Source organism: Manis javanica, chromosome 10 (assembly GCF_040802235.1).
Source record: "Manis javanica isolate MJ-LG chromosome 10, MJ_LKY, whole genome shotgun sequence".
Lineage (NCBI taxonomy): Eukaryota > Metazoa > Chordata > Mammalia > Pholidota > Manidae > Manis > Manis javanica.
Genome location: NC_133165.1, coordinates 50,128,511 through 50,156,246, shown reverse-complemented (window position 1 = coordinate 50,156,246; position 27,736 = coordinate 50,128,511). Strand labels below are relative to the sequence as shown.

General features: G+C 45.3%; 1 protein-coding gene across 2 annotated transcripts in view; it reads left to right on the top strand.

Annotated features, from left to right (window-relative positions):
• PRKCB (protein kinase C beta) overlaps nt 1–20,494 on the top strand; it is a 304,864-nt gene extending 284,370 nt beyond the window's left edge. The window contains exon 17 of one of the 2 annotated variants that reach the window (XM_036992141.2): nt 19,823–20,494. In XM_036992141.2, the coding sequence (XP_036848036.1) occupies nt 19,823–19,975 (153 nt within the window). In that variant the 3' untranslated portion in view covers nt 19,976–20,494. Of the gene's footprint in view, nt 1–13,720; nt 15,114–19,822 lie in introns of those variants that run through there. The other variant, XM_036992139.2, reaches the window with a different exon arrangement.
• The last annotated feature ends 7,242 nt before the right edge of the window (nt 20,495–27,736 follow it).

The following is a 27,736-nucleotide window of genomic DNA, read 5'->3' as shown; positions in this document are numbered from 1 at the left end:
CTGTGCTCTGGTGGGGATGTTGCCAGGAGCTGTGGGGCATCCGTCCACCCATGCCGGTGTTTATTGAGGCTGGGTCTATTCTAGGCACTGGAGACACAGAAATAAACATAAATAAAATTCCCTGCCCTCATGGAATTACATTCTAGAGGAACCAGGCAAATGATAAAACAGAAATCAGTGGATATGTTCAAAGTAGATAAACATTTTGAAGCATGAATTCACCAGCACTCTACCAGCATACAGGCACATTGCTTAAGTCAGGGGGACTGGGAGACCCAGGCTAGGGGAGATCAGTCTTTAAGAGGGTGGTTGGAAAGCCTCACTGAGAAAGTGACTTCCCAGCAAAGATGGGAAGAAGGAGAGGGAGGGAGGGAGTATGTGTATACCTTGGGAGGAGAGTGGTTCAGGTGCCAGCTACAGGTGCAAAGGCCCTGAGGCAGGAGCTTGCCCAACATGTTCAAGGGAGAGCAGGGAATCCAGGTGGCTGAGCTGAGTGGGTGAGGGAGAGATAAAAGGAGATGAGATCAAGGAGGCTACATGAGGGGCAGTTGGGGCAGGCCACTGTAAGATGCTTGGCTTTACTAAAGTACCATCTTTACACTAAGATGGGTGGCCATTGGAGGGCCTTGAGCAGAAAAATAGCATGATCTGACTTTGGGTTTTCAAAGGATCACTCTGACTGCTGTGGGTGCAAGGGGGAAATCAGGAGACCATTTATGAGGCTCCTGCAATAATCTGGATGGGAGGTGGTGAGCACTGGGACGGGGTGGGGCCACTGAGGGCCTTCAGGTTTTGCTCATCTTGGCACCTTCAGCCCTTCCCTGGTGCCTGGCACCTGGTCGGTACTCAGTAATTACCCCAAGGGGTGTGAAGGGACGGGTGAAGGCGATCCCTTCTTCAGACTGCCTGCATAATTGCTCCATGGCAGTGCCACGTGGTTGCCAGTTGTTGGGCCTGGTGAGCAGTAGGATGAAATGAAATCAGTTGTCAGGAAAGCTTCTGGAAGTTCAGCGTGCCAGCTTGCAGGGTGTGGTCGTGCGATGGGTTGTACTTCTTTCTGTCAGATGGGGTGTTCCGCATGCTACTGGCTGTGATGGAGGAGACCCCTTTGGGTGATCAGCTCAGGATGTGGCAGTGCTGTAAGAGGGTGGCGCATTGAGGCCACCCCGGGGGTAGCGTGTTTTATTGCAGAATTTGTGGTATGTGGTGCTGTAATGTCACAGGACAAAATATGCTAGCCTAGTATGTTTGCATCAAAATGCCTGATTGAGCTTTTGATGGCATTCATGGGCTACTATGAATTGCGTTAGTGAAGTCGAACAGTGGTCATAACATCTAATGCCCGCTGTGAGAGCCAGGTAGGGGCACAGCCTTGGGCTCTATGCTCCAGCTGCCCCCTGGAGGCAGCCCTTGCATCAGCTTACCCAGCTGGCAGCATAGATGGAGCAGATTAAAGGGCGAGAGAAAAGTAACTAGGTCATCAGGATGCCCTGCTTCATTGCAATCCATGGAGTCTTAAAACATTAGGGTGTGTACAGCGGCCTGCCCACTAGTTAATGTGGCTTTATTTTTGTCCTAAATTATGATCAGTCTGATGGTCAGTTTGCTCTGGGCAGAATGAGAAGTGGTTGAGAAGTAGGCATTAAGAAGAGCAGCTTTCCCTTGGCCTTTCCTCTTGGGCCGCCATCCAGAGCCATTCAGACCTGACAGTGTGTTCCCCCCTCCTTCCTTGCCTTCCAGCCTGGGTGTCAGCCTCACCAGCTCCAGCCCCACCTGTGTGATAGACTCATTCCAATCATTTCTGCTCTTGGTACCTGTTCTCACCTTCACCTTACCTAAAGCCCCATACAATTTTGAGGCATCTAGATATCAGGGAAACCTTGGAATCTTGCAAACTAGAAAAGCAGGGCCCCTGCTCCCATTCTACTTTATTATGGCCTTTCACTTCATAGTGTTCCCCAAATACTGCATAGGTTATGTGATCCCATACCATTGCCCCATCCTCTGGGAGTCTAACTGCCTCAGAAAGTAAATCATGCACGCAGGACTTGGTTTCTCAGTAATTCTGTCATCTGAAAACATTATTTATGTAGCTGAGGTCAAAAGCTTCAAGTACTGCTTTAATGAGTTGCAGTTCTGCTTATGTGACATTCTCCTCCAAGCCTGACTGCCCTTTACACTGGGTGAGCGTTTCTGTGTGTGGATCTGCATGTGTGTTGGATGGGCTGATGTTTCTGAATTGAAGCCACACAGTGTAACCTTTGTATGTTTGCTATTGAAACTCCAAATTCAAGGCTTAAGAAAGGGATCTTTAACTTACTATGATTAATTTAAAAATAGAATGTAGCTCCTTAAAGGTATCAAAGGCTCAAGAGAACAATACCTTTTTGAAAATGGGGATTTATGTTGGGCAAGATATTGAGTTGTTGTCTATGCCAGGCACTGTTTAAGTGCCTTCCAGGCATTACCTCATTTAATTCTCAAAACAACTCTATGAGGTATGTGTCATTGTCACCACACTGCAGATGAGGGCACAGAGCTTGGAAAGATTAGGACACCTGCTCAAGGTCCAGCAGCTAGCAGGTGGCAGTGCCAGGACTTGAGCCATAGACTCCGCACTGCCTCATATCCTTGGAAGGATTATTAGAAGCACTTGGAGCCCCTTTTAAGGTTTGTGTTGTGCTAATGGGAGAGAGCCGTGATTGAATGGTGTCTATTACATAATAGGGAGACTAAGTAGTCTTACAGTTCAAATGATTTAAAATTTATTTTAAAATATTGCAACAAACAAGGAGCATATTCACACCTTGTACAATTCACTGGCAGGATTTTAAAAGATGCAAATCTCACTTGTTCCTTTAGGCTTTGATTTCGAGGCTGCCAACAACAGCAGACACTGAATAACCTCTGAAAGTCGGCCGCAGCAGCAGCAGAAATGAGGCACTCAGGATGGGCTCATTAAGGAGTAGACATTTCTCCCACTCAGTTCTGTTTGTTCTCTGGGCTATCCAGAGTGTGCAGTTTTCAGAGATCTTAATCAGAATATTAGGCTGCATTCATTCACTGACTAGCAAATAGCCATGAGTCATTTAGGACTCTGTCCACATAGCTGGAGTCTGTCTGTCTCTCTCTCCATCCCTCCGCCCACCCATGGAGAACCTGTTTGCACTGCAGAGCAAAACAGGCTCCCTTTGGCTGGTTCAAGTTGGCAGGCTCCTGGGCCAAGTGAAGTTCCTAAATCACTTGCCAAGTGCATGGCTTTGAGCTCTCCCCTGGCAGAGAAGCCAACAGTTTGAGTCGAAATGGTAGACGAGAAGGTCACATGCTGGGGGAGAGCATGAAACTGTTAGGATATGTCTGGCAATAACCACTGAAATATAACAGAAGTCAAGAACTGAAAGATAGCTTAAAAGCAGAATTCAACTCCTCCTTTCTATAGATGAGCAAGATTTGCCTAAGTGACTTACAAAGGGAAGATAACAGAACCAGGACAGTAAACTGGCCCTCCTCCATTTAATGGATGCAGGACTTAATTAATAACACTATTTACAACAGTTACAATAAAATGGGTCAGGCATGTTCTATGAAATTATTTTACTAGAGAGCAAGACACTCTATTTGTTTTAAATCTCATTTCATCCTCACAACCATCTGGTGAAATAAATGCTATTATTACCTTCCCTGTACGGGTGAGGACGTCTCAAGAGGTTAAGTAACTTGCCCATAGTCGTACAGCTAGTAAGTGCATATGCCAATTTAATTTAAAGTTCTATTTCTTCACCTCCTAAACCTATGCTTATGGCCTCTACAATGTTTCTTCTCTCATCTCCCAAACTCAGCTGCATAGAAGTGGGATTTGAACTGTTCTTGGTCCGATCCCAAGTTTAAATAGTTCCCTGGGGCATGGACTCTGTTGGGTGGGTGTTCGTGAAGTCCAGCTTTTCAGAGCCTGCCATCAACCCTGCCCAAGTTGTAATTGTTATCACAACGTCCCAGAAAGCTACTAACCAAAGGGCTGGATGGAGAACTTGGAGAAGATAAGCAAATGCATCCAGGAGACTAGGTCCAGCAGGATGTGGACTGGGAGTCAAATGGAGCCAGGATTCAGGCACATGCTGTGCTGTTCAGCAGCTGAGTAAAATGGGCAAGTAACTTGACTCCTCTGAGCTTCCACAAACACAGGCTCTCCATTCTCAGCCAGGTCTTTCGTCTTGCCACTCAGTTCCTCTCTGAGTTCTCTAAACAAGTCCCCAAACCTTTTCTTTTCTGAAGGTCCACCTGCTAAAGTTCCAACCCTCATGATTTCAGCTGATAACTTAATTTCCTAAGTCATGGGGGTAACTGAAGCCCGTGGGTGCCTGTGGGTGGGTGGCCTCCAACTTCCTGCCCCCTCCACTCACCTGCTTAGTCATCTTGACCTTGACCTCGACCTCGACTTCCTTCCCCCTGTATATACGTCAGCAAGGAGGCGTGCCCCCATGGAAGCCTTCCCCTTCCCTCCTGCTCTGACCCCCATCCTCCCAGTTCCTTTGTGCATCTTCTGTGCAGTGTGCGCCTACAGCTTCTCTCTCCGTTAATCAAACTCTTGTGGTTACAAATCGGAACCTGATTCAAAGTGACTTTTAAACAACAACGACAACAAAATATCAACTACTTAGTTGTGGCTGCAGCCAGGGGCTCAAACAATGTCAAAGGGAATCCATTTCTCTGTATCTCTATATTCCTCTGTGTTGATCTCATTCTTCATTTTCAGAAGGCTTCCTTGGGCATGTTGCTACTCCATACATACATCCCATTATCCTAGCAACTTCTGCCAAAAAAAGAGCTTCCTTTTCCTAAAATTTCCAGCAGCCTGGGACTCAATCTATTTGGAAGATAATTGGATCACGTGCCCATCTCTGCAGCAGTCACTGTGCTGGGCAATGAGACTTGCTGATTGGCCAGGCGTGGGTCACCTGGCAAGAGACTGGGTCTACCCCTACCCAAACCAGACATCTTGAGAAAGGAGGAATGAGAATGAGTCCCCCAGGAAAAATAAAGCCACTATTGCCAGAAAAAGAGGGAATACCTGCTGAGCAGGCAAAGCCAGCCCAACAGATGTCCACTCAGATGCTTTCCTGGCTCATCCTCAACACATAAACATGCTGTCTTTCTCATCTTAAAATTCTCTTCCTCAAACCTGGGATCCCTCCTTCCTACAACTAGGGTGACTGCCCTATCTTCTCACACAAACAAAATGTTGAAAAAATTGCCAGTTCTATGTTAGGATCCACTCTTTCCTCAGGTTGGTGCCATCTGGCTTCTACCTCATTCTACTGAAATGTCTCTCGTTGAGTCATCAATGACCTCAAAATGGCCTCTTCTCCTAGTCTTGTCGATCTTTCTCAACTTCACCATTATTACTTGGTACTTTGATCTTCTCTCCTTAAAAAAAAGCAATCTGGAAGAGTAAAATATTCAAGCAGCATCAAAAACTACACAGTGAAACTAAACTACCCTGACCCCCATCCTTTGACCCCTAGCTAGGTTCCTTGGTTCTCCTGCACAGAGCCACTCACGATGACCAGGTCCTTGGGTGACATTCTAGAGAGACTGTGTTCAAGCACAGAGATACTCCACATCATGCACAAGGATGTTAGCATCCCGTGCTCAATTTATGCAGCTTGCTTAACTCCCTTCCTTCCATCTTGGAGATTTTTATCAGCACAGGGACATCTATTTCATTCATTTAATAGCTTCCAAGTTTCCCACATGTGTGAGTGTATCTGTAGGTAAAAATTCAGAGACTGCCTCCTTTTTAAGTTCCCCCTCTCCCTCATTTTATGGCACTGAGCTCACTGATTTTCCTCCTACCTTTACAGCCTGGTAGAAATGCCAACTCTGTGAAGATGTCCAGTAACAACAGAACTTGGAGGGCTAAGACATATTCATGATCCAAAAAGGGAACAAAAATGTTTATTTCTTGCTTTTGACGTGTGCGATTTCTTCATACCCAAGAAGGGTATGAAGAACAACTCGGAGGGGGCATGTGAATCTGCTTGGAAGGTTTTTCCAAGGGAGTGAAGCTTGATGAGAGCAGAAATGGCCCTCCTGCCCCCGAGCACACTTCTTTTCCTCAGTTCTTCTACCTGAGAGCCTCAGAGCCTGGCTTCACCTTGAGGCTCCCTCAGATCCCCCCTCAGCCTTAGTGTGAAAGATTTTGGCTTGTTTTTTAAGTGTCTGTAACTGTAATGGTAATATCCTAGGATAAAATGGAGTGTGACAGGGCCTGCCCGACCCCTCTGCAGCCAGAACACAGCCGCCCCCATGAGATGAGCCTCCTGGACAGGACTGATCTGCCAGTATTCAGCGGCAGCTACCAGATAACCTGTCAAATGTTGGATGTGCGTTTTATCAAGTCATCCTTACCACACGCTAAGGGTAAATCTGTTTAACAGAAAAGTTGGCTCAGGGAACTTAGCTAACTTGCTTCCAGGTTGTATAATTGGGGGTTGATGGTGCCAGGATTGGTACCCAGGTCAACTTTCAAGCCCAGGCCACACAATCAGATAACAATTTATAAGGCACTGGGATAGAGTAGAAAGCCTGTGGTCTTGTGATCAAACAGACCCAACTCTGGATCTTTGCTCTCCTTTACTCTCTATGAACCTGACCAGATTGTTAACTTTTCGAATTATCTGTTATGTAGAGATAATCCTTCCCTGCCTATCTCACAGACCCATGAGAATCAAAGCTATAAAACATAGGCAAACAAAAGGGATAATTGCTATTTCAGGGCTAATTTATTTGAAGCCAGCAACATGGGTTTAGAATGAAAGGTGAAGAATGCATAAGAAAAACCTGATCCTTTGTGGACATAGGAAAACGTTTCAAAGTGTATTTCATCTAGTTTTTAAAAAGTAGGGTAAAGGATAACGTAATGATTCTACATTTGTTTAAAGATCAAAAAACATACATCCCTCTATGCAGCTAGCTGTCCAGGGCTCAGACCAAAATGTTAACCTAATAAAGATACTGGGGTGCTGGAATTAAGAAGGGTTTTGTCATTTATTTGTCATTTAATTTCCAAGGTGCTTTGGAACAACTTGTTTGTTTCGGCGATAAATAAGAAGGTTGATAGAAGAGTCTGGATCAGTTGTTAGATCTGGGATCAAATCATTGATACTGAAATTCTCTCATTGTTCAGCAAAGACTTCATAGAACTGTTGGATTAAATGAGATAATTCTTGAAAAGCAGTTACACAATATATTAAGTGCAATAGTAAGCTCTTAATATACACTATTACTCATCCACTCAACAATCTGGAGTGCCTACTATGTGCCACACCTGGTGCTGGGTGTGCAGTGCTGAGCAAAATAGACGTTGCACCTGCTCTCGTGGCACTTATGTTCTAGATGGGAAGTGAGTAAATTAACAGAGAAGCAAAGAAATTGGCATGTAACTATGGGTTGGGATATTCAAATATTTTATTTCCTGTGAAAGAAGTGAGCAGGGTGCTCTGATGGAGAATAACAGGAAGGGAGAATGGGAGGTCTGCTTTATTTGGAGGTGATCTGTACTAGCTTATATGGGGACGTGGCATTCAAACTGAGATCTGGAGGAAAACAAAATGTTGCACATTGTTATAAATTGAAAATTTAAAAAAAAAAGACAAAACTAGCTATGAAGCACAAAAGACCCCGCTCTTGCTGACCTGCTCCTGTCTGCACGAGATCAAATACCCCGATCCCAAGGGACCTTCATTATTTGCAGAAAAGGGGGCTTTAATCTTTCTTTTCTTTGCCGGAGGCCAGACCATGCTGAATGGTGTCTGACTCCACTTGGGAGAAAACCTTTGGCCCACAGATGGCTTGAAAAATGATCAAATATGTGTGGAGTCTGTGCTTAGTGGTTCCTTCTCACTGGGTGGGAACCTGTGTTCCCTGCTGCAGATGGTAGGCATAAAAAAGAGGCCGAATTTCACGGAATTTGCGCATTAAGAAAAAAATGCTCCTTTGTCTTGTTACCAGGCTGTTTGGCTTGCGTAATTTTTCACTGTGACCTTCTACTTTCGGTTCCTGAAGATGCGCTGGAGTTTTGATGGCACCCGGGCGGGAAGCTTCCTTTACCCTGAGCCTCACTTTACCAACCCTGGTTAGGCAGGGAGCAGTGTGGGGGCCCGAATCCTCTTCTCCAGCTCCTCTGCATCTATCCTCTACTCCATCTTGCTCTGTCTCTTGCCTATTTTTCACCTCCATTTCTTCTGTGAGCTCTTTCTCTCTCTTCCCTGAAGAACCAAAGTCTGTCTTTCTGGCCCCACTCTGCTTGGATGTCATCTCCTGGCGCTTCCTGGGTTCCTCGTCCAGTGACAGCACTCATCACAGGGGCCCCAGCAGTGGCCTGTGGTGCCTCTTTCTCATCCACTAGACCACAAGCTCCATGCTGATAAGGACAAAGGCCCATCCTACTTCCAGTGCCCAGCACACTGCTCAGCAAAAGATGCCCAGGACCTAAATACTAGCCTTTGTCATCATCCCCTGGGCACCAAAATACACTTGGGGTGGCCACTTGGGAGATCTTAGAGATTTTAACTAAGATAAGCACATTAAGTAGCATCAGGCAAATCTTAACAGTTTAGCTAAATATTCCCATTCTTTTTATTTCTGTTTCCCCCTTTCTCCCACGGCAATAGCTCCCTTATTTAAAATAGCTTTTGAGGTTTTCTTCCTACTACAGAAATAAAAAACAGAAAACCTGATTGTTATTTAAATTCTCAAAAACACAATCAAGCATAAAAGATAAAGGAGAAATTAAATAGTCTGTAACTATCCCCATTATTATAAGCATGTAAATAATATACATACAGATATTCATTCACATTTCTGTGTATAATTTATAGAATGGGAACACATTGTTCACGCTGTTAGTAATTATATGTAACTACGTCATTTAATATTCTACATCTTCTTTTACTTTTTAAAAGCATTTTGCATGGTAATACATCAAACAGATGTATCATTATTTTTTTAACTATTGTCCCTATTGGTTGGTAGTTGATGTCAATTTTTTTTTTCCTCTCTAACAATTTTTGGATGAACATCCTCTATCTTGATGGGATACACCCAGGAATACAGAGGAGGGGTCCAGGAAAAGCATCCTGGAGGAAGTGATGTCTGTCTGGGGACAGAAAGGATTCATAAGAGATACCCTGGTGAGGGGGACAGGGTGGAAGGCAAGTGGTCCTGGTAGAGGAGCAGCCTGTGCAAAGGCTTGGAGGGAAGAGTGTTCTAGAAGCTGGGATTACTCAGGGCAGCTGGAGGGGTGTTGGAGATGCAGAGAGTGGGCAGTGAGGGTCTGGTGACCATGACCAAGGCCAGCTCCTCAACAGCCCTGTGAGCCGTGCCGAGGAGGGGGGCTCTGGGCCACGGGGAGCCATGGCAGATACGAGCGGGGAAGTAACATAACCAGGTTGGCGTCTTTGAAAGATTCCTGTGGCTTCTGTGACTGAGCCAACTCCACGTTTGACAGCTAGACTTGGAGCTGTTATTAACACAATGAAACAGAAATTAGAAAGAAGAGGAGAAAAATAAAGCTCACATGTAACAGCTCATAGGCAAGCTTTTCAAACTGTCTAGGTTCTTAAATTCACGGCACATTTGAACAACAAGTCAAAATCCTTGCTTCCCTTTCCAACCCTGGAAGAGGTGCCATGTGATTTAAATAACGTAGCTCGTGTTGTTCCCTGTCCCTAATCCAGAAGCCCCAGTGGTGTAGCCTGATGACAAGGGGGTTGGGCTTTCTTTTAGTAGCTGAGTGAGGCCCGAGTAGCCGTCCAGGACAGTCAGAGGGGCAGGTGTGGTCCACGCTGTGCTTATAATTAGATCCCAGCCACCGAGCTGCCCATTCTCCAAGGACACGGCAGGCTGGGCTGATCTGGGCTGTGCTTCCCAAGGGCTGACATCTCCATCTACGGAGCGTTCCTGAAGCTAATGGGCAGTGACAGCTCCATTTGAAAAAACATGGAAACACTTAGGGAGGCTGTGATCTGCAAGCCCCATAAGCTGCTTATTAGGAGGGAAATCACTCTCCTGCTGTATTGTGCCCCCTTGGTTAACCCCTGTTCTTGCATCTCATCTCTGCTATCTCGCTTAGAGATTTCAATGTTCTCTGAGGCAGTGGGGGGAGTGGTGGGAGGTGAGACTTGGAGTTGCCAGAAGCTGTTTCTCTGTCTCCCATCACAGCCTCTGGGGAGGCCACTGCCAAGCTGCGGCCTTCTGGTGTGGATGGGAGATGGATGGTTTTTAAAGAACAATGGCCTCTTGAAGACTCTGTGTCTTAGCTAATATGCTTCCTATGCTGGCTGCTTTGGGCGCCCGCACCCAGGCTGCCGAGGAGCCCGTACAGGCCAGCCTTACCACAGGCTGGAGCACTCCAGCAGTCCCTTTTTATTTTTTTCCAGTTCCATCCCTTTTCCATGCCCTACCCACCACCTCTCTCCTCAGGATGATGTACCATCTCCTACCCTTCCAAGTGCCTCTGCCTGCAGTCCATCTCCTGCCCTTCTTCAGTCCCCACACTGCAGCTGAGAGGACTCCTGCATCCTTGACATTGCCACCAGACTCTTAAACTTGTCATAAATGGAACCAAGGGCTTGATTTCCCCCCACAAATATGTGCTACCTCTAGGGTCCCCCACTTACCAAGTAGCTTATGCCAGAATTCTTGGGGTTACCAACAAGTCCTCTCTTCCTCAAATTCCCCACATCACCAAATATTGTCACCTCTAAATTCAAAATATGCCCCCAATGCAAATACATCTTTCCACCCACGTCCCCACTTCCTCCTTCCTCTAAGCTGGCACCAACTCTTCCCTGGATTATTGCAGCAGCTTCCTAACTCATCCCACTGCCTCCATCACTGCTTCACACCCATCAGTCTACTTCGTACCCGGCACCAATGATCTGCTTACACAAATAAGTCAGAGCATACCATTCAGTGCTCAGAATTCCCCAGCGGCTTCTCATATGCTGAGAGGGAAGTCCTGTGTCCTTGTCTGGCCAGTGAGGTCCATGATCCGGCTCCTAGTTCCCAATCTGACCCCTCTCCCACTTGCCACTGCTCTGGCTACACCGACCTCATTGTTGTGTGGTGGCTATGCCAAGGGAACACCTATCTCAAGGCCTTTGCACTGCAGCTCCCTCTGCCTAGAATGCTTTTCCTCCAGACATTCAGTGGCTCCCTCCCTCTCTTCACTGAGGGTTTGCTCAAAGGTCATCTCTTCAGAGAGGACTGCTTTATGGAAAATGGCATTACCTTCACTCTTTATTCCTGACATGACTTTATTTTTCTTAGCATTGCTTATCTCCATCTGGCATTAAAATGCCTATTTACACCTCCAGTTATATTTTTATTTATGTGTTTGCTGCCTTTCTTTCCCAGTTAAGTTCCATGAGGCATGAATTCTGTCATTTACTATCAGCACAGAGTCTGGCACATTGTAGGTACTCAGTAAATATTTCTTGAATGAAAAAACAAGTCAACAATGGAAAACTCTGGATAATAATCCTGACCACACTGTGTTCAGCCTGATGGTCCATCCTTCTGTGGGCAAAAGTTTCCATACTAGCCAGCAGATTGGACCCCAAGTCTTGACCGTGTGGTGGGGAATCACATCTCCATTTTTGTGATATCAAAGTGGTTGAAACAATGTAGCTTGGAATAACAAACATATTTGTCTAAGTTTGACATGAGTCTTTTAAAAATGTGAGGCTGTTTTCTCAGTATTTAAAACTTAAACATCATGAAAACACCCCATTGTAGGAAGCATATGCTGTCTGCAGGAGTTGGTGGGGGAAAATGAGAATCAGGTGATGCTAATCAGCTAGGATGTGTTGAGCACTTACTCAGTCCAGGCCCTGTACCAGTCACATGCATTATCTCATATTATCCTCATCTCAACCCCATATGGGAGGAATTGCTCTGGATCACAAAGCAAGAAACTGAGGCTCCTTTTACTGCTCTAAGTTTTAGGGGCAATTTTTCCATTGGCCAGTAGAAATCAGATATCTATCTGACAGGGTGGTTATGGGAATTATGTATTTGAAACACTTAGCAAATGTCAGTGGCCTGGAAAGTGCTCAATGGTTTCATTACTATTATTATTATTATTATAGTTTTTTCACTCTCCATATTCTGTCCTTTCTCTCTCCTGAGCTCCAGAATCTGTACTTCTAGCTCTCCCAGGTCATCTCCTAGAACCTTAGTGGTCCCCGAAGTCATCATGTCCAAAATGGGAATGGCCATCTTCCTGAATTTTCCCACTTTCTTTGTCTCAATGATTTTAATAACCATATTCTCTGTCATTCAGAGACCTCACCTTCCCCATCCTTGACTGCTCCCCACCCACCCACCCCTGCCCTGTTCTGCTCCATTATCCTGTCAGTCATCAGCCTATCAGCCTTTCCTGTAAAATGGAGCCAGGAACTGGAGCTGTGACATCAGAGGTGTGTGGATGGCTTTGCAGCTCTGCTTTCATGTGCTGCATGGCCTTGAGCACATTACATGAGCTCTATGACCTCAGTTTCCTTCCTTGTCCAATCGAGATGATAATACACACTTTATAAGGTCATTGGGAAGATTAAATAAGATAATGCAAGTAAAGAGCATTCCAGGCTGCCTGGCATGTACCAAATGCATAGTAAAAATTAGCAGTCATAAATATGACTACTATGTTTTATTATTAGGCTGTGGTTACTGCCTATAGACACCGTTTGAAACACTTAAGAGCTTTGTGCAAATGTGTTTTGCCGGTGAAGTACAAAGCATGCCAAATTTAGTGACTCATCTCTTTTCATGAGGTGGGAACTAGCATGTGCATGTGTGTGCACCCATGTATGAGTGTCCACATGCATGCACGCACACAGACATGCACACACATGCACACACACGTCACAACTCCACCTCTAACCAGGACCTTTTCACGTAAAAGGAGCACAGGATGGGTGAGAAATGGTGATGGGTTTCTCTCAAGAGCACTGATGTGTGTTTCAGCCCACATGCTCCATTCCCATTTGGAGAGAGAATGGCTGAGTTTACTCCTGGCACCTTGTGATTAAGTGTCAATGACTCATCCAGCTGACCAGGGTCTCATGGTGGCCCAGCCACTGTCAGGCACCAAACCCAGGCCCTGGGATCCTTCTCTGATGACTGGAGTTTGTAAACTCCTGTATCTGTGGAGGTGGAAAATGTCAGCTGTTCCTGATTGACAGCCAGAGGACCATACTTTGAGGGATCTGCTGCTAAATATTGGGATCTCCCAGGTGATGTATAACTGGGTCATTACTTGTATCCTGTGCCATGTGAAGCATCTCGGGTACCTTAATCCATCTCTTTCAACAGACAAGCTTGGCCAACTCCTTGGGGGGAGAGTGGGGGGACATGCCACATGCCACCACCCCACCATCTCATGCCTTTGTCATGCAGCTCCTGACTGCCCCAAAGGACACTAGGGACAGCTCGCAAGTCCCAGGAATGGAAGGTCGGGAGCCCAAGGTCATGTACCAAAGGTCATGAGGATTTTGCATTTTATGTTGCTCTCATTTCTGATCATTGAAACAGCCTCTCTGAGGTAGTGAAAGGGAAGGGACTAGAGAAAACCACCCAGTTTTATTTGGTTCTGTTTTGTTTTGTTTTTTGTTTTTTTTCCCCACCCACCACAAGTTCTTTTCTTCCCCTTTCATAGTGTGGGCGAAATGCTGAAAACTTCGACCGGTTTTTCACCCGCCATCCACCAGTCTTAACACCTCCCGACCAGGAAGTCATCAGGAATATTGACCAATCAGAATTCGAAGGATTTTCCTTTGTTAACTCTGAATTTTTAAAAGCTGAAGTCAAGAGCTAAGTAGCTGTGTAGATCTCCGTCCTTCATTTCTGTCATTCAAGCTCAACGGCTGTCGTGGTGACATTTTTTTGTTTTCATTGCAAAGTTGCATCCATGTTTTATTTGCTGATGAGATTAGAGTGACCGTGTTTCAGAGCCCAGATGTCCTCAGGTAGCTCGGAGCATCTCTATGAGAGGGGATTACACAGCTGACATGTGCAAAGTGATGCTGCATAATCAACACATTATCAAATTCCTCTTACAATTTATTTTCTCCAGCATGTCAGCTAAGTAGTTCCAGCGGGGACAGAAAAATACCTGCTTTCTTTCCCTTTTTCCCTGCACTTCCATTTTCACACATTTTCCAACCCCAACCATCCAATCTAGATTCTTTCTACCAAATGAGTGGATAATTGGAGGCTAGCAGTATTCTTCTACTTTGGGACCTGGAGCCTGGACCTTGCATCTACATTGATGGTTCCTTTGATTTTGAGGGAACTCCTCCACTTAGCTTGGTTTGGAGGCACCAAGAGCTTTGAAAAGAATCTGCTAAAAAATACATTTTTATTGGTTATTTTTTGAAACTCCAAGTTAAGAAGATTATCTCAGCCCTTATAAAATTCCAAGAGTGTGCTTATAGATGGTTTCAATCTAAAAGCACCTCAAGGGGTCAAAAGGCAACCAGGTCGGGTGCTACCTCAATGCTGTAATTTCTGAGACTTTATGTCCCTGACCACCTTCCTCCCCCAGCTGCTTTAAAAGGGCATTTGGAACTGCTCCCTGGAAAGAAATGGTCACTAAGCAAGGTCCCAAAGGACCACGGTTTTACATTACATTTCAAACTTTATTTGCTTTGGGATTTTCTTTCTGTTGTTTTTCAAATGCAAGAAAGAAAAAGAAAAAAAGATTACTCACTTTGTTACACATGCTTTGAAATGTGTCCAGATGTTTTACCCACAATGACCTGCTTTGATTTACCAAGAGGGCTCTGGAGCCTGGCAGACCCATGCCTGTGTGGATGGGATTTGTCTGTCTGTTGCTGGCTGTGGAAAGCTAATTAAGTGCTCTGAAAAAGACACCATTTCGTGAAACATAGACAGTTGTATTCTTCACTTTGATGTTGTTTTGCAAGATGTTTGTGGAAATGTTCATTTGTACCTGGATATCTGTTATGTGCCATTTTTCTTCTAGCATCGAGACACAATAAAAAAAAAAAGGAAAGAAAAAAGAAGAAATGCTGTTTCAAGGAAAACGGCTCTTTTTGAAAAATGTGGACCCAAACTACAAAGTGGGGCCTCCAGAGGCTCCAGGACAGAAAGGGACAAAAATCCAGAACTTAATCTCAGCCCCGGTGTTCAGCCAGTCAGAGAGGCTGTGGCTGCGGACCACTCAGGGACTGCTGGTGGCCTGAAATGGGATGGGACAAGTCGGTCTGGCTTCCAAGCATATCAGAGCTCAAAGCTCACATTCCCACTAGAGCTGAGCTTAGGAACAAGCCAGGAGCAGGGCTGGGGCTCTTGATTTTCATATCAAAATCACTACTCCTTCCAGCTGGGACCAAATATTCTTTTTAGCAAGCAGCCTTGTGAGCCCCAGAGGCCCAAGAAAACCCTTGGGGGGAAGAAATCCCATTTCTGTCTGAACAGACGTGGACAGCAGCAGCTCCCCATGCTTGCCTGATGCCTCCTGCTATTCTCAGGCAGCCCCAGAGAGAATTCTTATCACAAGTCAAGTGATTTCTAGAAGCACCAGGGATTCTAAGAACCATCAAAGGAACTTAAACACTTGACAAAGGCCCTTGAAATAAGACTTTTCATCTTTAAGAAAACCATGATTTGGATTTCTGCTTAGCAAGGGAAATGCCCTCTGGCTTCTCCTTGCTGCAGGCGTGGGGACCATCCCTGTCACTGCATTAGGTGGAAATCTAGACCTCAGATGAAGGAAACCCGAAGTCCTAGCCAACAGCTGAGGAACTTAGAGAAGGAGGGAATTCATGGCAGTCACCACATTTTATTATTGGGCAACTGGCACCCGGAGAGAGCACGTGACTTGCCCAGCCAGTGGGGTGCAAAGTCAAGTTTCCTGACTGTCAGCCCAGGACTCTGTCTGCTCTGTAACTGGCATATCTGAGCCATGTGCCCACCAACAGGAAAGTTTGGGGGACCTTCATCTGGCTCTTGGGTCACTAGGCCTTTCCTGGGACATGCTCTCAGGAAGATAAAAACCTCGGGGAAACATTTGGCCATTGACAAATTATTGAGACAACTTTAGAGAATAATGTAAGATAGGTAGGTAGGTATGTAGATAGATAGTTAGATAGATAGATAGATAGATAGATAGATAGATAGATAGATAGATAGATAGATAGATATAGATAGATAGATAGACAGATGGTTGATGATAGATAGATAGATGATAGATGATAGATAGATAGATAGATAGATAGATAGATAGATAGATAGATGATAGATAGATGATAGATAGATAGATAGATGATAGGAAGAATATACTGTATATATACACTGCTACATCTTCCAAATTTCTGCCATTATTTTTCAAAAGTTTAATAGTTTGCAGAAATAGATAATCAAGCCAAAGTCTCTGTTCCCCTAACATACCTTGCTGAGGGTTGGTCAGAGAAGGCTTCTGTGGTCAAGTTCCTGCAATTTCCTTTTCTGTCAACATCTGAAGTGCAGAGGAGACGAAGAAACAGAGCTTTCAACATATGTAATCTCTGGGGAATCCTTTGTAAATTCATCCAGGAAGGAAGAACTTTCCATTTATTTTTGCAGTCACCCATGTGTTCTAGTCTCTGTTCATCCAGTAAGCATTTCCTGAGCACCAGCTGTGTGCCAGGCTTTGTGTTGGAAGCCAGGGGCACAGAGGGAAATCCTAACAGTGCAATCCAGGAGGCAGCCAGTAAACACATAATTAAAAGTATGATGTGACCTAGAGACCAGTCAGTCAAGGAAGGCTCCCTACAAGAAAGGAAATGTTCATCAAGGCTTTGTGGCTCTTCCTTCTCTGTAGACCACAATTTGAGGCTGAAGGAGAAAGTGCAGTGGCACCCTCTTGACTGATTTCTGGGACAGTCCTGTAGTATGATGGGTGGGGGAGGACAGAGGTGAGAACACTTCTTTCCAGAAAGCCTAAGGCACAGTCTCCATGCTTGAAGCAACCACAGAATTGCCAAGATTCAAGCAGAGACAGATACCCATTTAGAGAAACGGAACTGGTTTTATGGTTTGGTTCTGAGCCTGAGTCTCACTTCTTAGGGTTTATCACTCAGATTCCTGCAGGCATTACCCTTTCTGGCCCTCAGGAAAACACTGTTCTCCTTCTAGTACATGGCTCCCTGCTTGACACCACCTGGTTCTTCTAGATAAGGCTGAGATTTTTCCAAAAAAGCTTAGATTAGAGGAGAATTTTTAAAAAGAAACTAAATAAGAGAACCCAAAGAAACCTAAACACAGTCTATGTTCACCATAGATAATGGTCTACTGTGGTCCACAAAACCCTCTTTTCATTTCTTTAATTTCTCACTAACCTGTTCCTCTTTTGAGAAAGGATAGGACAGGGGCCACAGTGACCCCTGGGAATCAATAAGAGGCAGTGGGATGATAACTCCCCTTGGTGAAGTCATTCTGTTCTCATGAGGCTTCAGATGCTACCAACCCAAAAAGCAATCATCCCAATAGAGAGGCTCATTCTCTCCCAATTTCTAGGGTGAAATTAGGGGTATTCCTTCTGGGAACCTATCCAAAGAACAAAGTTTGTGATGGCAGGTCCCGTTTGGACCACATGGCTGACTGACGCCCCAGACATCACCAGCACAACAAATGGGGCGGGGCTTTCCAAGCAGGGGCTGCTGGGAAGGGAGCCTCTGCTTCCCAAAGGTAGGGAAGGCTACATGGCAGACCAGGGCATACCAGATGTTACCAGGGCACACCAGAAAGGAGGCACTTGCCTGTCTTCCAGACTCAGATATACCCAGGGCCTACACACAGCCCTGAAGTTCTCAGACCTTGCTGGGGCTCAAAAGGGACAGTGACCCAGGTGAGAGTCCCAGAGGCTCAATGGACACAAATACAGAGTGAGGTCTCTGGCTTAGTGGGAAAAGAGCAAAGAGGCTCATTCTTAGTCAAGTCTTCATTCACTGATCCATTCATTCAACAAATAATTGTGGACAGCCTGCCGTGTGCCAAGCACTATTCTTGATACCAAAGATACAATGGTGAAGAAACAGACAGGGGGCCCTGCCCTCCTGGCAAGAGGCAATAACAAGACAGTTTCTGACAGCAGGAAGCGCAGTGGGGACAATTGAAAGAGACTGCTAAAGTATGATTTGTGGAGTCCAGAAAAGGATGCACAGACAGTATTAAAGAAGAGGTGGCATTTGGGCTTTTCTTGGAACACAGGAAATAACACGCTCAGTGCTGGGGACAGCAGAGGACAGGCAGCAGGTAGCAGGCAGGATGAGACAAAGCACAATGGCTGGGGCATGGCGGGAGATGGCGCACCATCCAGAAAACAGCTCCATCATCATCTTCAGCCTGCTCCACTCTGGCTGTATTTCCAAATGTGTGTTCCTCATGTTCCCTCAGCACCTACACCCCAACACATACACTGCAGGAGTAAGTGGGGAACTCCATGGGAACAGTTTGCCTATGTCAGGGGAGCAGCCCCAAAGAAGGGATTCTTGTGAAAGGTATTTGGTGAAGGCGGATGAGCCCAGCAATGAGAAATCTTTATCAGTCAGTCCCATTGGGCGCTTCGCCTGAAGCAGGGATGGCGATCGGCCAAGCTAGCAAACCAGTGCGTCTTCACTAAGCCTCCTCTCTTTGCAATCTGACACTCTTCTGGCTTCAGCTGGGCAACCAGCCTGGTACCAGTGGAGCCCAAGCATTATCCCTGGTTGCCTTGTAATAAACCAACCATCAGACTTTCCCCCCAGTCAAAAGGGCTGTGATGAGGCATAATTAGGAGTAATGTGGTCAAGTAGAAATCCCTCGCCCACTGTGCTGTCTTGGGCAAGTCACTAGACCTTCCTGTGCCTCAGTTTCCTTGTATATAAAGTCATGGGGGGTGAGGAACCCAGTGCTTCCTGCCCGCAGTTGGTTGGACGGGTGGCAAGGGACAAGACATTGAAGAGTGAGCACATCATACAAATGTGAGCTGTTTTTATTATCCTGATTTCTGATGTTCCCTGTAAAACTTGCCCCAAACTATAATTAGCAACCTGGGATTAATGCCCTCCCCTCAAAGAAGAAATGCCAGACTATGTAGGAGAATAGAATTTTTGTTTAAGGCTGCCCTTGCAGGTGTTAGTTTAAGCTTTGGGTTTTATTTCTTATATTTGGTTGGCTAGGTACATGCTGTAAAAACGTCCTTGGAGAGAAACTCTGGCTGATGAAGACCAAACTCTAGTCTGTGGGTGGAGTTTTGAGCATCCCTCCAAAGTCGAGATTGCCCCAGAGGAGGAAGGGTGGTTAGGACTCACACCTACCTGGCCTTTGTGGGAGCTCAGAATTTGTTCAGCTGCTCTCCTTTCTAAAGAAAGGAGCCTGTGAGCCACAGGGGCCACTATCAGATGGTTCTCCCTAGGCCAATCTACCCCTGACTAATTCTGTGACATTACACAGGGTGAGAAGTAGTTTCCAACTCAGTGCATCTCAAAGCCAAAGAAAACAGAACACACACACACAACACTATAGAGCAATCCTTAAAGAGCTCCAATGTCTCATTTCCTTCCTTAGAAAATTTCCACCATGTATTCTCTCCTGAAGCCAATGTGCAAATGTGAAATGAGAGCTAGAAGACAGCACGCGCAGTGCAGCCACACTCACTGTCAGTGCAGGGCTCCTCTGACTCTGCCTGTGAGATGCCAGCAGTTTCCGACAACTGGCCTGTCTCGGTTGTGTTTCCTTCTTATGCTGTGTTAACATGTTTCTTTCCATTTGGCAGAGGGACAAGCGAGACACCTCCAACTTCGACAAAGAGTTCACCAGGCAGCCTGTGGGACTCACACCTACCGACAAACTCTTCATCATGAACTTGGACCAAAATGAATTTGCTGGCTTCTCCTATACCAATCCAGAGTTTGTCATTAATGTGTAGGTGAATGCAAACTTCGTTTATGACCCTGGAGCGTAAGACTTCAGGACAAGTGTTATGTATCAATTCTAGTCTTCCAGGATTCATGGTGCATATGCTGGCATTCAACATGCGGAGAGCTTGTCCTAGAGGGCTTTTCTTTGTATGTGTAGCTTGCTAGTTTGTTTTCTACATTTGAAGATGTTTAGTTCAGAGTAAGCGCTTTATCCACTTATAGAGGTACAATCTCCCAAACTTCCAGAAGCTCATCAAATGAACAGATGATGTCAAAACTGCCATGTCTGATACCAAAATGCTTCAGTATTTGTAATTTTTAAAGTCAGAAGCTGATGTTCCTGGTAAATGTTTTTACAGTGATCCTACAATATCTTCTTTGAATGCTAAGCATGATGGTATTTTTAAAAATTGTGAGTAAGCTTTGCAGTTACTGTGAACTATTGTCTCTTGGAGGAAATTTTTTGTTTAAGAATTGATATGATTAAACTGAGTTAATATATGCAAACTCTCTTGTTGACATGTCTGTTTCTGAGTAAACTCTGGTATAAAGGATACAAACTGGAGAGCCATAGGCTGGTGCAGTAGATGAGCTTTGTTGCATGTGCACAAAATTTTATTTGATTAAAGTCATTGCCAACATTAAAGAATGGGATAGTTAATATAAAATTCTGGGCTTTCAAATTCACTTGAAAAAAATCAGAAGATTGGTGGCACTGAGTCTGCATTCCCATGTGGAAATAATCCAACAGAATTGAAAAATGGCTGTCTTCTTTAAAAGTGGTGTGTGCACTCACTTCACCACAGTCTCCACCATGCCCAATTGTCCTACACTCTCCATGCACTTAGCTGGCTCCTCTAGCCTTCTGAAGTTGAGAATTCTGCCATTTGTGAGTCACAAGCTTAATGGTCTCAATATTTTCCTGTGCCCATAATCAGGGTATCTGCACAGTCATCCATTCAGTGTGGTTGGTGTGTATTAAATCCTCCAGCACAAAGTACTTAACAAAAACATCATTCTAGCCATTACAAAAATCAGCAAGAAGTCTGGTGTCAGTAGGAAGAAAACACTATTCCATAGTCTATGAGGATGTCACTATTTGTAAAACTATTTACCTTTTACTATTTTCTTCTAATTTAGCATCTGGGAAAAAAAAGTGTGTGCCTTTTTCTCAATAGCCATACTTGTCCAGGGAGGCCAGAAGAGGAAGGAAAAATAAAGGAGATCACTTCTAAAAGCTGTTGGCCTGATAAGGAGCCCCCCACTCTCTGGAATCAGAGTGGCACATTAATGAATCTCTGGGTGTCAGCCTGACATCTTCTTCTCTGAATGCTTCTATTTTCTTTCTGAAAGATATAGTAATCTCATCTTAGCACATGCCTTTGAAGCTGTTAATGCCAGTGGGTAGCAGAAAAGAGCAAACCTGTCACGCCAAGTATGTTATGGCTGCACAGCTTATTCATCTCCTGCCTCCTTGGAAGAGGCTCAGCAAATGGAGCATTGGGTAGATACATTGAATGCACTGATCCTAGTGCACTCTGCAGAATTTTAGAGACTGCTGGCTAACGCAGAGTAAAGCCAACTCAAAGAAGAAACTGCATTATGCATCACATTTAGAAAACAAAAAATATGTGGATTTCTTTACATGTTTAATGACATGTTCTATTTAAGATGATGCAGTAGAAGAGGTTGCTATTGTTACACCTGATTACTCTCCATTTCATGCCAGCCTCTCACATTTCTCCCTCTGCTGGATATAAACTCATCTTTCATTTCATAAATGTTAAGCACATACTCCGAGCCAGGCAGAGTTCTGGGGGCTGTAGATATAGAGACCAAGATAGTCCAGGACTTTCTATGCACAGGGTCAAGGAGACTGCAGAAATCCCAGCCTCTCATCTTCCCAGGATCATGTCCAGTTAGAGAGTCGGTGCTCTTATAAAAGTCCTGCAGTTTGCTCTGCTTGGCTTATGTGGTCTCATGTACATTTCTGAAGTAAGCACTGTGTCTAGGGTAGAGGAGGAGGTAGGGGAGGTGGTTTGATTGGCCAGACCTAAGTTGTACCAGTTATCTATTGCTGTGTAACAAATTACTCCAAAACTTTGAAACAATGAATATTTATTATCTCTCAAGGTCTGCTATCAGGATGCTAGATGTGGCTTAGCTGATTTCCCATCTCTCATGAGGTTGCTGTCAAGCTGTTGACTAGGGCTGCAATCACACATGAGAGATGAACTGAAGGGAGATGGGATTCACTTTGGAGCTTGCTCACATGGCTGGTGGTCTCAGTCCCTCACCAGCTAAGCATCTCCATATGGCTGCCTTTGGACATGACAGCTGGCTTCCCCCAGTGTGAATGATCAAAGTAAGGTGCCTAATCTGGAAGCCATCTAATGTCAGAAGTCACCCAATCTTAGATATGACATCCCACCATATTGCTATTTTCTGTTCTTAGAAGCAAATCAGGAAATCCAGGCCACACTCAAGAAAGGGGATTACATAAGGTGAGAATTCCAGGAGCTGAGTGTCATCTAAGAGTTTGCTTACCACATCCATCAGGAGCTGCCCCTTTGGAGCAAGGGGTAGAGTGCCACCCAGACCACATGGACTGAGAAGGGGTGAGCGCGCTCTCTGAATAAAATGGAAACTGCTCTTGGAACAAGAGGGATGCATGCTCAAGCAGCAGACCACAGTGGTGGATTCTCTGCAAATGGGAATTCCAGGGCTGCCCCAAAGATTCCTTAATTATAGTGACACATGAGAGATAAGCCAATAGTGAGAAGCAACTAAAGGAGTGACTCACTTGGCATTACACTTGGTCCCCAGAGGTTCCCACCATTTCATTGCCAAACTTACCACCAAAGGCAGGGACCTGAATTGTTTGCTTTTAGGAACTCGAAGTCCACCAAGACGAGTTGGTGGAAACACACATGCGATACAAGTCTGGGTCAGTCATCTAATTCTGAGGAACAAACCCCCTCAAAACTCAGTGTCTTTTTAAAATAACCATTTATTTAACTCATAGTGGTGGCTTTTTTGGTCTGCACATCCCACTTGTCTAAAAGGCTTGCCTGTGTGTCTTCAATCAGATGGAAAGTCAGCTGGTGACTAGCTGGTCACATATATCATGTTTGACATACAGATTGGTCTAGGAGAAGCTCTGTTGGGATGGTTTGTTTTTACCCCACATGCTCTTGGATATTCCAGCTAGAACATAGACTTCTTCATACGATGGTTTTAAGGACTCCAAAGAGCAATAATGGGAAGCCAACCCCAGTGTACAAGCACTTTTCAAGCTTCTGCTTATGTGATGTTTGCTGCTTTCCCAGAAGCCAAATTCAAGGGGCAGAGAAATAGCTTCCACTTCTAGATGAAAGGCACTATAAAAACACATCGCAAAGGCAAATGGACACAGGGATAGAAAAATGTGTGGCCAATTTTGTATTTACCACACAGTCCATCCATGGAACCATTCGTGAACTTAGGAGGCATCAAAGAAGGAAGAAAGATGGGCAAGAAATTGCCAGGAACTTCTTGGTCTACCAGAAGTCAGTCTTCTTATCTTACTGGTCTCTTCAATCTCAACATACATACATGCAGTGCCAGGACTTGGCTTGTCAAATGCATAACCAGAACCTACTTGGGAGCTAATGGTATGGGCTTTTCAAACCAAGGAGGACAAAATTCTGAAATCCTAAGATACTACTTTTGCTGTGGTTCTTTTTCTAACCTCACAAACAAGTTGTGATGCAGGGAGGAATGCAAAGCAAGATAAATGGGGACCAAATCTGAGACACTTGATTCAGGACTACGTATGTTGGCTCTAAAAGCCCTAAAGACAAACAGCTCAGGTCCTATATCTTTGCTGGTTTTAATATGCAATTCTGCTGCTTATCACTTCCTAGACAAGCAATAGTGGCTCCAAATGTGAATCCTGATTTCCCCAAACCATAAAGGTGTGAACTGTAGAGGCCTTGCCCAGTGATTGAACCACACTCTCTCCACTGTGGATTTTGTCCCGTAAATGCTAGTCTTCCTGTCATATGGCCTGCCCAAATTAGGCCAAATGTCAGGGTAAGATTAAAATGGTATTTGGACAAGAAATGCAAGAACAGACAACTTTGTTTTCAACCAGTCTCTCCTCCTCACAAGGTTCAAGAGGGAAATAAATGCATAGAGGACAATGCCTAGCAAGAGAAAAGTTTATGACTATGTGAAGATTTGACTGCATATCCCAATATGAGACCCTAATGCTTAAGTGGATTGGATTGCATGGACAATTCCTAGATACCATGTGGGTCATATTACTTATCCATGAATGCTAACAAATTACTCCAAAACTTAGCTTAAAACAACACACAGTTCTTAGCTCAGTTTCTGAGGGTTGGGACTCCAGGCACAGTTTGGCTGGTCCTCTGCTTCAGGGTCCCTCATAAGCTGCAGTCAAGGTGTTGGCTGGGGCTGTCACTGGCTGTGGTCTCAGCTGAAGGTTCAACTAGGGAAGAATCTACTTCTAAGCTCTCTCACATGGTTGTTGGAAGGATTCAGTTCTTTGTGAACAATTTGGCTGGGAGCTTCAGTTCCTCACTGGCTCTAGGCTGGAAGCTGCCCTCAGTTCCTCACCATGTGGGCCTATTCAAAATGGCAGCTTGCTTCATCAAAGTGTACAGGCTAAAAAAGCAATATAGGAAGAACACCAGTCAAATTTTGTAAACAAATCAGAATAGCGATGCATCATTTTTGCTGTATTTTATTCTTGACAAGCAAGTCACTAGGTCCAGCCCAGACTTCTGGAGAAGAGATTACACAAGGGCATGAAGAGGCAAGGCAGAGACTCTTGAAAGCAATGTCAGAAGCTGCCAGCCACATGGGTGGAAAGGACGTCCTCCAAGGACAGCCACTCTAAGGACTGGAATATGGGAGAGCAAGGGGGGTCTTAGCAGTATGTCCGATGAATGTGCTCAATCTTGATCAACTAGGTCAACCTTCCCCTTGAGAGGAAGGGAGAAAGCCTCACAGCCACCTCTTCTCTGACCAGAGGTTTCTGAGCTGGTATGGGAGGCCAGACTGATGCCATGTACCCAAATGGGAAAGACTTTTTTCTTTGATCAAACAATTCAGGCCCCTCATGAACAGAACAGAAGCCCACAAGATCCCTTGGCGTCAAAACAGGAGTATCCTGGAGCCCCTAAAACATGAGCAGCATGAAATTCACATCTCTGCCCCAGTTGAACAACAGAAAGCCTAAAGGAAGCATAGCAACTTCAGCTGGAGAATCCCTGAGGGTTTTTGACTCCAAGATCATCCTCAAGATCTTCTAGTTGTAAGTGGACAGAACTCAGGAAGACTTGGGAAATAAGGGAGAAGGGGTAAATATTTTTAAATTATATTAAGGGTGAGGAAAATCTGATAGAAGAGAGGAGCAAGCATAAAATGCCTCCATCCCAGCCCCTATCATCTCCTGGCTCAAACCTGGTCTGCAGGGTGATTTTCTCTTATTTGGTTACAAAGGCTTCAGCCATGTCAGGCAGCCCAGGACTGCAGAGAAAAATCATTAGACCTGGATATGAATGAATACATTTCATTTATTCATTCAACAAGTTTCTCTTTAGAACCAATGACTGCTCCAGATGGAGAACAAAAACATAGACCCTGTTCTCACGCAACTGATATTCCAGGAGGGATACGTATTAAATAGAGTGAATAACACTTACTATAACAATACGTGCTATGAAGAAAACAAAGCAGAGGGGTGGAGAGAGGCACTAGGGGTGAGGATGGTTGGCTTTTCAGCTGTTTAGCCTGAATACTCCAGGAAGGCCACCTTGAGAAGGTGGTAGCATGAAGCTCCATGATAAGGAGCCAGAACAAAACATTCCAGACAAAGGGAAAAGCACGGGCCACAGCGAGGGTGAGGCCGGCCCACTGAAGACCAGAGAGCGGCTCCTGTAGCCAGGGAATGGTAAGCCCTGGGCACAGTAGTGAAGATGCGGCCAGATCGCAGAGGCATTTCTAGATCTTGGTGAAGAGCTTGACTTTGTCTAAGTTCAGTGAGAATTAGTATTAGGTCCTGTTGTGGCTACAACAGATCATCACAAATTGTGTTTAACAAGTCTGCCTAAAAACAGACAAACTTACTGTCTTACCGCTACAGAGGTCAGAAGTCCCAATCAGTCTCCTGGGACTGAAGTCAAGGCGTCAGCAGAGCTGGTTCCTCCTGGAGGCTCTAGAGGACGATCCATGTCCTTATCTTTCCCACCTTGTCACGCCCACCTCATTCCTTGGCCTGTGGCCCCCTGTCATCTTCAAGACACATCACTCCAACCTCTGCGTATACCCACACCTCCTTTTCTGCCTGTGACCCTCCTACCACCCTTGTCGTTACACTGGGCCCTCCCAGAGAATCCAGAATAACCCCCCGGCTCATGATCCCTAACACATCTGCAGTCCTTTTGCCACGTAAGGTGACATATTCCCAGGTTTCAAGGATTAGAACATAGACATCTTTAGATGGCCTTTATTGTTTCTCCACAGAGATCTTAAGCAAACAACTGACAGACTCTGAGTTCCCTTAGAGAACATGGCTTATTGGGGTAAGAGGGAGAGTGTGAAGGTCAGCAGAGACCACTGCACTAGTGCAGGGAAAGCAGAGGCGCAGTGACCTTGATCAACTGCCATCCTTGTAGAGATGAGAGAAAGAAGGTGATTGATTCAGACTATCCAGCCAGACTGGTTCTACTGACTCCCGGGTGGGTGCCCTTTCAGCCACCTGGGACCAGTCTTTTTAGGGACCACCAGAGTCTGTGTGACTTTGCTGAAAGAGAGGCCCAGACTGGAAGAGAGTAGAAGCAGGATAAGATTACGGCTTCAGCTGGAGTGAGGAAACCTGGTGTAGGCAGTAAGTTGAGGAATGGCCACTCTGAGATATTGAGTCCTAACCCCAGAATTTTTTAAAGTCACCTTCGTTAGAAAAAGAGTCTTTACAGATGCAATTAAATTGAGGATCTTGAGATGAAGAGATTACGCTGGTTACCAGGCCCAAATGCCATCACCAGTATCTCTGTAAGAGAGAGGCAGAGACAGGCACACACACAGGAGAAGGCAGTGCAAGACAGAGCAGAGAGGATGCAGCCACAAGCCTGGGTATGCAGACTGCTACCAGGAGCTGGAAGAGGTGAGGATCGGATTCTCCTCCAGAGTCTCCAGAGGGAGCATGACCCTGCCAACACCTTGACTTTGGACTTCTGGCCTCCAGAGCTGTGAGAAGATACATTTCTGTTGTTTTAAGCCGTCCAATCTGGGGTCATTTATTACAGCATCTCCAAGAAACAAATGCACTTGCTGTGGACAAGATCATAGCCTAGAGTCTGCCCCAGCTGCCAGTACATTGGCCAAACTGGGATTCCAAAACCAAGCCTTCCAGTGTGGGGATGCCACCAGGCAAGTGCAATCAGGATGGAATTTCATTCCCAATTATTACAGGAAACAGGATGAGAAGAAACTAAGAAAGCCACTCTGACAACCAGAGGACTTGGTGCCTTTAGATCCCTCCCTGCTGGCACCGTCCCCAGCCGCTAGAGCCAGGAGCAAGGACCCCACTGTGGGTGCAGCCCTCCTGCAGGCCCCTGAAGACAGCCAGTGCTTTGCACGGTTCAGGCCTGGGGACAGCTCGCCTCTCCCTCGCAATACACCCACCTGGGGTTGGCTAGAACTCCTTCGTGTCTGATGCTGCAGAGAGTGATGGAAAGCTACAGAGAATGGACAAAACT